Source organism: Rutilus rutilus (assembly GCF_951802725.1).
Source record: "Rutilus rutilus genome assembly, chromosome: 15".
In the NCBI taxonomy this organism is placed as follows: Eukaryota; Metazoa; Chordata; class Actinopteri; order Cypriniformes; family Leuciscidae; genus Rutilus; species Rutilus rutilus.
This window is the reverse complement of record NC_140220.1, coordinates 18,703,634-18,717,339: the sequence shown is the minus strand read 5'-3', so window position 1 is coordinate 18,717,339 and position 13,706 is coordinate 18,703,634. Positions and strand designations below refer to the sequence as shown.

Below are 13,706 nucleotides of genomic sequence, written 5' to 3'. Positions count from 1 at the left end.
TTGATATTCTTGGGAATTCATCCAATCTCTTAAAAAGAGACTTCTCCATTACTTCAGGCGCAGCGTAGCACTCTTGGAGGCGATCCCAGGCCTTTTTAAGTGCTACATCTGGGTTCCCGACATGCACAGAGCGAATCCTTTTGATGTGTTTCACAGACTCTGGTCCGAGCCATTTAATCAGCAAATCTAACATTTCAGTAGAGGTGAGTCCTAAGCCTGTAGTAGCATTGCTAAATGATGACTGCCATGCTAAATAATTTTCAGGTTTATCATCGAATCGGTAGAGACTTGTACTCACTAAATCACGACGAGCCAGGTATCGTGCCAGGTGTTCTGTTTCAGGTGTCACGCTTGGGTTGGATGAAGCATACACAGGCACGTATGATGGCGCTGTTGCTTTAAGTGGTGATTTGTGAGGATGATGTGTTGTCTTGGGTTTTGTAGGGTGTCCGTGGTCTCTATCAGGTGTTGTGTGAAGTCCACCGTCTCTAATGGGTGCTGTATGATGTCCATCATATCTTACCAGACCTGCATGACCTCCATTAAGTGGTGTGCTGATGTGGGTTACATCCCTGAATTTAGCATGGTTGCTGAAAAATGGCTTTGTCACCGCTGTGTTATACTCAGATGGTCTGTTATGGGTTTCAACCTCTTCTTGCCCATCCACTAACTGTAAGTTGCGTTCTGCTGGAGGATTCCATGTGACGTAGCTCCCTTCTGACCATGTTGCATCGGGTAATGTTGCATTGGCAGATGGTTGAGTTTGTGGTACGTTGTGTTCAGCTTGTGCTTCAACATATTCATTAGTGCGTGTTACAATTTCATTTTGTAAATTTGCTTGAGAAGATACATCGGTCTTGATTGAACCTTCTAGATCTAGTTCGGCTGCTTCTAATGCCTCAGCTTGGGCAATAGCTGCGGCTGCCTCTCTTTGAAGTTCCAGTGCGCCTAGTTCGGCTTCCAGCTTTGCTTTGCCTAATTGTAGCTCTGCTTCCTTCTCTGCCCTTTGTACCTTCAGCTCTGCTTCTTTCTCAGCAAATGCTGCTCGTGCCTTCGCCGCCTCTGCTTTAGCGCGCGCCCTTACCGCTGCACTCGATGCCGATGAGTGAGAGCTCCTTGATTTTCTTGTGCGCGCAGATGCATTGTCAGTCCTTTCAGATTCCATTTTACTTATCTTGCTTATCTACTTGCTTCTCAAGATGTTGAAAACTCCAGCCGGATTGCGCTTTTTCACTGTACTGTTCTCGCTGAGGTGTAACAACTCCAACTAAACAGTGAGCTAAACTCTCTCTATTCATGAACATGAAGAAATCCAAAATTCCTTGTATGCAGATTTATTTTCTTCACATTGTACTGAATCCATACATATGAGATGAGTGATGAGAAATGAGAGAGTGAAACTAGAAAACAAACAGCAAAATACTGAAATTAGCTAAACCACTTAGCTTTATGAACATTACTTTTACAGCACAAAATCAAATGCTTAAAAGTTATCTTAGTCAGAACAAAGATTATATACATACAAGCGATGCTTCTGCTGGGGAATCAACGGGCAAGATGAATTTTCTCTGACAAAATGACTGTCTGCATTTTTAACCAGTCTGCCGTTTCTATCGCGTTTCTAATGCGGTTTCCTACTTCCTGTTTTAGCTCAGTTAACAAACGTCAAAATAAGAGTCTGCATGAAACTGAAAGTATACCAAATTAAAAGCATAAAAATTAAACTTAAATGCCTGAAGGGCAGAACACCAGTATAGCCTACAAACGTAACTGCCGCTCGTCAACAGCAGCTGTCGCAGTTGCTAGGCAACAAGAACAGTCCTCCATAGGCTAGACGCTAGACCGTACCATTCAACAATGCTCAGTCCGACCTTCGCGGCCTTCGAAGGATGCAGCCTCTCAAGTGGGACACAGCTCTAGTCTAGAACATCATAATCTCTACGGCTGTGTCTGAAATCACCCCACACACAGCCATTTGCAGTAGTGTCTGAAACAATTGTAGACGTTATCAAGTGCACTCATTCAATCTCATAATGCACTGCAATAACGAGTGTACAACCGATGTACGCTCAACGGCTAGAGAATACCCATAATGCACTGTAAGTTGTACAAAATGAATTCCTGTGTCTGACCAGAAGATGGCGCATCAAATCATCCATCCTTTTTCCAAACCACTGCTCCAATGTGGGTACAGCGTAATATCCTACAGGTATTAATAAATGCTTTTTAATTGATTATTAAATTGTTTAACAATGCTAGTTTCCATGACAGTGTTATGTGAAAGATAGAAAGACGGTGAAAGATAAATCGTTTCATTGCTACTGGAGCTGCCAGTTTGCTAAGTTTCAAATGATTATTAGACAGCAAGCACAAACTATGCAAAAACAGCAGCCCTTCCGGTGCACTCAGTGTACGAATTCACTCACTCGTTTTCATTCACTCCTTCAAGTGGACTATATTAGTTGAGTAATTTAGGGACAAGTGAATGAGGGTATATAGGGGGCGATTTCGAACACAGCCTATGTGTAGACTGCTCTTGTACAAGTCAGGTCTCTTTTATCTGTTTATGTTGTACATCCTTTCTAAGCAGTACTGAAGGAGTCATTCAAACAAAAAAAAAATTCCACAATTTTTATTCTGTATAAGATACAAGTACAATTTAAAACTGTGTAAAACAAATAAGTCCAGACTTTAAACTGGTAGTGCAAGTCATTCACTGTCTACTTCAACTTCATTGGCACAGAATGTCCCTTTTTAAAGATTAATATTTCATACTCGCATTCCTCATTTATAAATCCCCAATCATAAACCGATCATTACAGAAAAAAAAAAATCACCAAATAAATCACCAAATAAAATGAAGACATTCATCACAGTGTTATTTTTGCACTAAAATAAAAAAATATTAAGAAACCTGAACATGGTGAAAGGAGTCAATGCACCAAAATGCTGTGTTCATGCCATGAAATTACCGTAATTACGCGACGACAACTTGTGACTGAGCTGTTCACATCTTCAGAATTGTGTGTTTATATGCCAACATTATCAACGGCAAAATGAATCTGCAGCAGTTAGATTGCAGAGGTCATGTGGTACAAGTCAGAGCTCTTGTTGTAATTGAGAGTTCTACGATGACGTAATTACGGTAATTCCGACATGGCGTGAACTTGTAATAATCAAGTAAACATGAATGTGAGGTATCAAAGTAAGCGGAAATCAATATGCATTTACTTCAAAATTATCAAACTGTGCATATTCAAAAGAGAAAGTTCCTAGTGCAGCCCATCCATTCTTGGGTTCGAGAACAACAGCGTTCTCCCACAGCGGATAGCCATTCAGCATCCCTGAGGCAAAATATCCCTGCGAACCAAAAGATGCACAGTTTAGAACAAAGACATAATGAATAGTTAAAAGGTTGCACATAAGTGTGTAGATGTTACCTTGACACTAAGGGTTAAGGTATACCATACACCTTCCCTTGTTCCTGACAGCCCTTCTGCAAGAACTCTCTTTCCACCTTTAGTGTGAAAAACATAAAGATCAGTCACAATACAACAAAAATGGTTAATTCGGGTATGAACCAAACTAAGTTAAAACAAAATTAAGATTGTAATCAGGGTAAAAATAATTTCATATAGCTTAGTAAGCAGGGCTTGATATCAACACCTGCTAACCGTGGTTGGATTTCAGCGGTAGCGTGTAATGCAGTCACTCCTACTAGCCACTTTGGCGGGTTGAATTTTATTTATAATACATGCATTTTTCAATTGTGGTCTTTTAAAAAGGCATCTGATGTAATAAACTTAAAGGGGTGGTTGATTATGATTTCACTTTTTTAACTTTAGTTAGTGTGTAATGTTGCTGTTTGAGCATAAACAACATCTGCAATGTTACAACCCCCAAAGTTCAAAGCAAAGGGATATATTTGCTTTTAAAGAAATTGCTTTTTAAGGACTACAACAAACCTCTACACGACTACACGACATTCCTCCCGGGTTAGTGATGTCACAAACCCTAAAATGTACATAAACTCCACCCCCGGGAACGCGATTTATAGATTATCATGACAGAATATGCTAATCAATGACCAGAAGATATAAGCTACATAAATTCATCAACTAACCATTCAGAAATGTTGTCTACATGTTGTCACTTCTTCTTGAGTCTCTTCATCTTTGTCTGACTCCGGTTTGAACATAAAAGGCTAAAAGTTTTAGAAATTTTCAGGACAGACTGTTGTATCTCCGCCTCCTGTGCCAGAAGCAGCAGCTCATTTGCATTTAAAGGGACAGACACAAAAACTGTGTGTTTTTGCTTACCCTCAAAAAGTGACAATTTTAACATGCTATATAAAAATATCTGTGGTTTTTTTTGAGCTAAAACCTCATATACACACTCTGGGGACATCAAAGACTTATTTTACATCTTGTGAAAAGGGCTTTATACCACCCCTTTAACTAAGTGCAATGTAGTGTTGTCAAAAATATAGATTTTTCGATACATAACGATACTGAAATATCTGAAACGGTTCCAATACTTATTTTCCGCAGAAAACACGATACAAGCTGCACTTTCTCGCTCTCTCACCTCTCCGACAGAAAGTTGACACACAAACCCACTTCTTTTATTTTATTTACCTGTAATTTTATGGTGTAGCTTAAAAATTGGCTGGAGAAAACTTAATTTCAAACCCTGTTTATAATGATATAACCAAAAGTGAACACGCTGTACTCAAAGAAAGGGAAATACAAAATTGTTACCTATGTCATTTGTCACTTTATAGGTTCCATTCGCATAAAGCCAATAAAAGACACCCTTTGCTTCTCGGACGGATTCTCCAGCTTGATCAACCCTGGCCGCCAGGAACACACCTCCAGTGGTGGGTGTCTCAATGAGGACATCACAGGACACATTCAGGTCTGACCTAGTTAGACATGAGTGAAGTTTGGTTATATTAATTATGAGGCAGAATTAATCAATGCCATTTACTATAGAACTGCAGTATTGAGTTAAATATCTCATAAAATATCTTGCAAAGTGTGTGTTCTAAATAGAAAATATAGAGCCTCGCACCCCCGAATCATTTGTAGATGTGGTGGATAAACGTCCAATATAAATTGGGACGTCCAAAATAAATGTATAAGTCCAACAGATTAGTCTAAACTTGCATCATCACAAAATTTTGGTCAATCAACCTTCCTCAGGCTTACAACACACAAAAATTTAAAAGCAAAATATTGTTCAAATTCACTTTTGCTAGTTTAATGACGGGAAAAATGATCGGCGAACCCAGCGCATGGTCTAAAAGGGTTGTCCCTATTCTCTTAATGAGTAATGGGTGTGTTTTGGGCGTAACGTGCAATAAACCAATCAGAGTCTCATCTCCCATTCCCTTTAAAAGCCAGTTGCGCTCACGCCATGGCGGATTCGCTATTAACATGGCGGAATTTGCAAGCGGAAAGACTGCACGCTTTCTCCAGAGAGGGAACGGATCTGCTCATGCACGAGGTTAAAGCGTGTGATTAGACCATCTACGGGACAAGCCGGATTCCACCATATCTTTATGTACACAATAATAATCTTTTACATTGTAATCCTTTTATTTTTATTTGGCATGTTTGTGTGCTGCTGCGCGTCCCTGTGTGTGTAATAAGCAGAGTGTGTGTGTATAATAAGCAGAGTGTACGTGCGTTATGGACCCACCTATAGATGCACATTACTAACGCACTCTTTAAATACCAAAAATAAATATTGCGCCATTGACTTCGTTTCAATTAGTCAATGGCGCAGTCTATTTCAGTTGCCTCAAAATAGCAACGCGTCAACAATGCGCCTGAACCTCGTTTTCAGACCAGCACACCCATGGGCTCACAAATAGGCGCAAATGCATTTGCTATTTAAACAACATGGCGCAGGACGTGAAAATGATAACTGCGTCGGACTGAAACTAGCAAAAAACACTTGTGTCGGGCCTGGTGCTGCATTGCGCCAGGTGTATGATATGGCCCATTAAGGGTCATTCAATTTATTAGCATTGTAGACATCCAGATCCATATTTATGTGCTAGTATGATGTGTGTAATAAAAAAATAAAAAAAATCTTCTCATCAAAATATCACTGTTCCGAGGACAAACATACCAGCTGTAGTCCCCTATTATGCTAATGGTCTGGTCGGCATCTCTCGCCCAGGTGACCGGCCGTTCAGTGATCATCTGTCGTAAGGTAAAGGCGTGCGAGCCATTATCTGAGCTGTTTCTGAAGTACTCAAACACTCCGGTTTGATCAGCAAAATACGGAGCCTCAGAGAATGGAGGGACATCTTGGAATGAAAAGAAATACTGTTAGAAATGTCATTTGAGTCAATGCCAATAGTTTCCTTTTGACACTAATACTCCTTACCAATAGTGAAATCATCAGAGTAATTCTTCGGAAACGGGCGGGATATGGGGGGCTCTGGGTTTGAACCTCTTTGTCCAGTGGTGACTGTTGTGATTGTGTAAACCTCATCGACATCCAGTTTTAAGGTGAAGGAACCATTATAGACCTGTGTGGAAACAGGAAGCAGACCTTTACTGCCAATCCTGCAATGTGTTAAGACATGAAACATGGACTGAACTGATTGAATTAAACCTTAACAGGACTCCTCCGCTCAAAGAGCGTGTCTTTTTTGGTCTCAAAATCCAATTTTGAGTACCACAGTTGAAGGTCAGTGAGATGTGCCTGAAAAAAAGATGAAAGCAGAAAACATCAAATTAAGCCTTAGGGTTAAGAAATAAATGGATTGAAATATCAAGAACGGACAGAGCTGCACTTACAAAAGAACCTTTGAGCTGAAATGTGACTTTCTGAGGGGAAACGTCAAAGTACGGAAGAGGAGGACGAATGCACTGAGAGTGATTGTGTGTCTAGAAAAAGAAAAGTGGAGGAGTGTACATATTGTGCATAGAGGTCAAAATAAATGATTCACTGAAACTTGTGTCCTTCACAAGACCTAAGAAAATATGAACCACCCACCATGGTTTCAATAATAATTGTTAGGTTCCCTTTACGGTCTGTTAAAGCCACATAACTTCCTCCACTGGTGAGATTCCCCACCGTCTGTAGATAAAACCAGCCTGGCTGTGTAAATTGAGTTGTGTGTGCTACAGGGAAAAAGAAATAAAAGAAATTCATACAGGAAAAAGAAACAAAATTCAACACTCGAGGAAATAAATGACATTCATCTGCTACAACAAGCCATTCTCAGTCCCACGGGCTTACTTGGTGTGTGAAAACCAATGATGTTTGTTCTAGAAGATCAAGCAAGCAGGGTTGGGATTCATTTACCATATATAATGCATTTGCCGTATATATAAGTGTATACCATATATGTATTTGCGTTGATCAATGTTTATATGCGAATAAAAGCCTAAACGAAATCTGTTCATAATATAAAGGAATTGTCTCTTTAGAAGACTTGGATTAAACAGCTTGATTCATAGTTTGTAGGGGTGTAACGATACCCTCATGTCATGATACTGAACTCACGAGATGATATAATTGCGATACTCCAAGACATATGATAAAAGGTTAACAAAATAGGCACTGTTGATGAAAATGCTAAATTTGGTATTACATTGTGGGTATAAATGAATAGGCTTGGATTTGGTGTTGGAAACCCAATGCACAGGACAATAGTGACACCAGACAAATATTCATGATTCTGAAGTTGAAAATACAGAATTATTTTAGACGAATATGCTTGCACTGTCACTGACTAAATATATATTTAAAATAATGTAGGCCACTTTTTACTGGTAACATAAGACATTTGGCATTATCAGGACCCACAAATATTCCCCCATTGCATTATTATCAATATATTCAACGTTATATATAGTAGTTTAATGTAGTACTGACACTAAAACTCTTAAAACTAGATTTTTTTTTCTCACAGTAATTTTCATTTTGGGTGAACTATCCACGATACATATTGTTGCATTTTTGCATTGCGATATATTCTTACACCCCTAATAGTTTGAAATACTTTTACGTTGTCTTTATAAACTTTTTGATGCTTGAGTATCAGTATCAGTAGTTACTCCCATATTTCGCGCAAAGCATCATGGGGCGTCGGAAAAAGGTGGATAACCCAATTTGTATGTGAATGGTTAGGTATATATATATATATATATATATATATATATATATATATATACAGTGCTATGCATAAGTGAATACACCCATGCTAAAGTTAACTAAAAAGAGGAATAAAAAATCATATTTTGGAAATTGAACTTAATGCCTTAATTTAAAAAATTAGGAAAAATCCAACCTTTAAGGACACCAATTTTCTTTGTGAATGAATAATGTATCGTAAATAAATAAATGTTCTTCCTTAAAATACATGGTGCATAAGTGAGTACACCCCTATGTTAAATTCCCATAGAGGCAGGCAGATTTTTATTTTTAAGTATTTTTTTTTAGGATACTATGCATCCTGATAAAGTTCCCTTGGCCTTTGGAATTAAAATAGCCCCACATCATCACATAGCCTTCACCATACCTAGAGATTGGCATGGTTTTATTTCAGTTAGCCTAAAAGCTAGTTTGATTTGCATTGAGAGATGATCTTATGGAAAGTACCCCATGCCAATCTCTAGGTATGGTGAAGGCTATGTGATGATGTGGGGCTATTTTAATTCCAAAGGCCAAGGGAACTTTATCAGGATGCATAGTATCCTAAAAAAAGTTTTTTTTAAATACTTAAAAATAAAAATCTGCCTGCCTCTATGGGAAATTTAACATAGGGGTGTACTCACTTATGCACCATGTATTTTAAGGAAGAACATTTATTTATTTACGATACATTATTCATTCACAAAGAAAATTGGTGTCCTTAAAGGTTGGATTTTTCCAAATTTTTTAAATTAAGGCATTAAGTTCAATTTCCAAAATATGATTTTTTATTCCTCTTTTTAGTCAACTTTAGCATGGGTGTATTCACTTATGCATAGCACTGTATATATATATATATATATATATATATATATATATATATATATATATATATATATATATAGATCATAACATGATCTGAAAACATAAGGGCAATTAAAAAAAAAAAAAAAAACAAGATGGGCAGCAAATTTAAATGACTATTAAGTGCCTTTCACAAAATACACTGATAATGTGTATTCACGTGACATCAGGATGATGAACATAAACTTTGTGCAAAGTGAACGTTGATCTGCATTTAAACCCCAGTCAAAGAGTCGCACGATACCCAAGTAATTGCGACGACACATGCATCATCACTACGACACACCCCTTACAGAACTGGTCACACAGGGCATGTTCCGGGACTGATCCCAGAAATGTTACTTGGTGCCCATCCCAGGATCAATCCCGGAATGTGTTTGCGTTCACACACAAGGCACTCTAGCAAATCTACGGCAATTGTTTTAGGGATCAATGCTCTGTGTGAAAGGAGCTTTGTAAACATGTTACCAGTCATCCATATGGGAGAATCCACTACATAATGTCCACTCCAGGGCTCCTCCGCTGTCATCAGCCCATCTCCACCAAAGGACAGATTCTCGTAGTAACTTGCAATCAAATTCCAGGATATAGTCCTAAAACAAAGCAGACTTACTCTGAGCACATCATGTGTATCACAGTGCAGAGATAGCGAAAGTTTTCTGAAAACAGCTCACGAGGTCATTCTGCCGTTCACGTAGTTCTGGTTCAGAATGCGAGCCCAGCATCCGGCACCGATGTCGTCGTTAAAGGTGCTGTAGTCTTCAGATGACCAAAGCTTCCTCTCCGTCATCAGAGCTTCCTTCACCGTGTGGGTGCCTGGGTAGTGGACACTGTAAAAGACTGTAAACTATAACTACACTTTAGTTTAAACTCAGCTAGTTGGTTGATAATATGTGTTTATAAGGCCAAATGTTCCAAACTGCTCACCCTATCACCTCAACAGCATCATTCAGATATGAATCCTTCAACATGGCAGCTGCAATTGACCAGTCTCCATCTGCAGCAATGATGCCGATATTTGTATAACCAGCTCGGTCCAAAATATCTCTTAGCACCTATGGAAATAACAGACAGACAAATTTGGACTGACTAAAATCTTAATAATTGTATTGCCAAGGTAGTTAGGCTGGAACTAAGATTACAATTTTTTACCTTAATGTATGCTGGATCACATGTTTTTTCATTCCATATCTGAAAAATATATCAAAATTAGTTCAAATAAAGGTTCACTTTAAAATAGACATCAGTAACAGACTAATTATAAGCAATACATACACCAATATAATCAATGTCAAGGTTGTGATGCTGCTTTGCTCCCATGATCCATGTAATAACATAGTTGGCAGTAACATTTGGAAAGAAATAAGGCCATTGGGTTCCATATCCAACCCATCCTGGAAATGCCCAGGGAAGACCTTCAAAATCAAACCATTGAAAGTCAAATATCTGTGGTCTTCTCTACATTATTTCTGTCCTTATAATATAAATGGCAAATTCAGTATGGAACAAATAGATTACCTATCAGCTTGATGTTTGGATTTCTCTTCTTAGCTTCTTTCATAAGCCACCACTCATATCCCCGATAAAAATTCCCTTCATCCTTACTGTGCATGTGAGAGGGTTCTGTGCCATCTGTCAATCAAACGGGAAGAAAAAGGTCAGTAATCCAAACTTGAAGTTTCTTAATAGTGTTTCTTGAAACCTAAATGGCTGAGACTGGTAATTGTTCAACTGTTTGTTTTCGTCTAAAAATGTATTTCTAAGTGTGAAATATTTTTATAATTAAGTGTAAAAACATTTTTACATTATACTTGTTTTATAGTCCACACTACCCTTGCATCACTATCATTGGGTCAATCAAAAGTTAAAATTGTCTTATTTAAAAAACAACATCATATAATCTACATAATGCAGAGTCTATTTACAAAGTGCAAAAAGCGTTATTTTCACTGAGGGAACAAAACTTTTTCGGTAACACTATTTGGTTACACTTTATTTGAAGGTGTCATTGTTACAGTGTAATTATATATTTAAGTACTGATTAATATTAAGTAACTACATGTACTTACTATAGGGTTAGGGTACGATAGGATTCGCTTGAGGGTTAGTTGCATCTAATAATGCATAATTTACTGTTATTACTACGGTAAGTACATGTAACATGTAACAAGGACACTGTAAAATAAAGTATTACCCACTATTTTAAGGTGACATAGTTGCATGTTACAACATGTACTTACTATAGTAATAACAGTAAATGATGCATAATTAACCCTAAACCAAACGTAACACTATAAGAAGTAAATATAGTTTATTAATATTACTCAGTACTTATTTGAGTAAATACAATGTAGCTACAGTACGTCACCTTCAAATAAAGTGTAACTGTATTTTCTTTCCACTAAGTGTAAATATTTCTAGTTAGATGCTAATTATACTTTTGTTATTTATACTATTTGTACCTTAGTGTAATGTAGTACATTATAAATCAGTATGTAATAACAACAACATATTCAGGATACTATGCCCATATTGATCAATAAAGATGTCCTTGAAGTCCCAGGAAGAGAGCCACAGTATCAACAGCATGGTAACAAAAAGCATTCTAAATAGTCTAAAAGTAAATTACACTTTTAGAATGTTTTCTCTATTCTTTATTAAAAACAAAAACAAACAAACAAACAAACACCGGTTTGACTTTAAGTTGTCCTTGTTGCAGTGTAATTATACATATAAGTACTGAGTAATATTAATTAACTACATGTACTTACTGTAGTTTGGTTTAGGGTTAGTTGCATGCAACTACGCATAATTTAAATGCAAGCACATGCAACATGTGCAACAAGGACACTGTTAAAAAAAAAGTGTTACCATCGGCTTTTGGTAACACTTTTTTTTATACAGTGTCCCTATTACACATGTAATTGCATGCAACTAACCCTAAACCAAACTACAGTAAGTACATGTAGTTAATTAACATTACTCGAGTACTTGTATGTATAATTACACTGTAACAAGGACACCTTAAAATAAAGTCAAACCAGTGTTTGTTTGTTTTTGTTTAGGGAGAAGAATATGATCGGAAAAAGGTGGATTCAAACTCAGGTCGGCTGGTCCATTGAACTCCACTGTCCTTCCTATCCAGCCTACTGCTCCTTCACCGGATGAACTTCTTTTGTCATTTTGTTTGGCTTAACTAGACAATAGTGGAGTTCATGCAAAAAGCCTTTGCTAACAAGGTGGGCTATATGCACTTAGTGTAAAAAGATGCTTTGTTTCTTAAATAGTACACACATCTTAATTTTTCTTTTTTATAAAAGTTTATACATTGTACAATATTTACATTTACATATCTAATCATCACATGACATTTTACAACCTGAATGAACCTTGATTTATCATAAAAAGGTAAGAGAATTTCAGGAATGAACACTTCATCATCATGTCATTTCCTGTTTTATGTTTTTTTTGTATTTGTCATGTTGGTACCACATGACTCGCATCATATGACTCATTCATGTAGTGTTCAAGTTTGCTATGAAACAATACAATATTATGCCAAACTACTATTATGGGTTTCTTGTCAGGAATATATATATATATATATATATATATATATATATATATATATATATATATATATATATATATATATATATATATAAAAAAAACGTTATGCTCCACCTGAATTAATTTTAAATCAGAAATCAAAAACATACTTATTATAGAAAAGGTGTGTTCAAATCTTTGACTGTATGAATTAATTTTTTAATGCATTACGGAACAAATTAATCGATCAGGACAAGTCAGACAGACAACAGATTCACTTTATTACCTGTAGTTTGACCGTCGCCTCCTATTTCTACCTTTAAGATGTGCAGTGAAGCTCCAAAGTTGGGCTGAATAAAACCAAACCCAAAACATATTAACAACACATTCGGTTATTCAAAAAAATTTCCTTCTTTAAATGTCACACATCTGTGGCTCACGTGACCCAATACCTTGAATAAGAAATCCAGTATCTGACTCCGATACGGTTCTTCATAGTTGACAAGAAGTCTCGAAGTAGCCTGAGAACAAAAGCGACACTTTGTCAATAGCACTGAACCACCGACACAATTATCCAGACTCGCTTTAAAAAGTGAACAAAACTTCACTTACTCCTCCTCCGCTTAATCCACCTATTCCATCAAACTCTCTCCCTAATCCAGTCCGGTCATCTATAACATAAAACTGAGCAGAGCACCCCAAAATACAGGATATAATGAACAGCAGAGTGTATGTTTGCATGGTTTGATGAATGATTATTAACTGCTGCTGAAGCCTGACATCATGATGTTTATGTGCAGCTACTTCCGTGTCATGTGCTCCGATCGAACTGCAAGTGAAACTCCTCTTATGTCATTGTTCTTTATACAGACATGCAGGAGGTAAACGTGAGCTCATTGATTCAAGAACAGTGCATGCAAATATCTGAAATTATGTCATTTGTATTAAGTATTTATATTTCAGTATTAGAAAAACGGAACGCGTCGCGCTCATATCGCGCTTTAATTGGTCACTGAACGCGTTGCACTCGTTTCTTGCCATACTCTTTGATTGGTCACTGAACGCGTTGGGCTCATATCGCGCTTTGATTGGTCACTGAACGCGTTGGGCTCATATCGCGCTTTGATTGGTTACTG

The 13,706-nt window shown here is 37.3% G+C and overlaps 1 protein-coding gene across 1 annotated transcript; it reads right to left on the bottom strand.

The window, feature by feature from the left end:
• Positions 1-2,617: 2,617 nt before the first annotated feature.
• On the bottom strand, positions 2,618-13,577 carry galca (galactosylceramidase a). The gene is made up of 17 exons (XM_084433081.1): positions 13,183-13,577; positions 13,023-13,091; positions 12,857-12,920; positions 10,540-10,653; positions 10,297-10,436; positions 10,174-10,212; positions 9,949-10,076; positions 9,696-9,851; positions 9,490-9,614; positions 7,015-7,142; positions 6,816-6,905; positions 6,631-6,720; positions 6,400-6,544; positions 6,139-6,319; positions 4,761-4,924; positions 3,441-3,517; positions 2,618-3,360 (listed from the first exon to the last, which is right to left on the bottom strand). The coding sequence occupies exons 1-17, from the start codon at positions 13,309-13,311 to the stop codon at positions 3,217-3,219; spliced, it is 1,983 nt and encodes a 660-aa protein (XP_084289207.1). The 5' UTR covers positions 13,312-13,577; the 3' UTR covers positions 2,618-3,216.
• Positions 13,578-13,706: the final 129 nt, after the last annotated feature.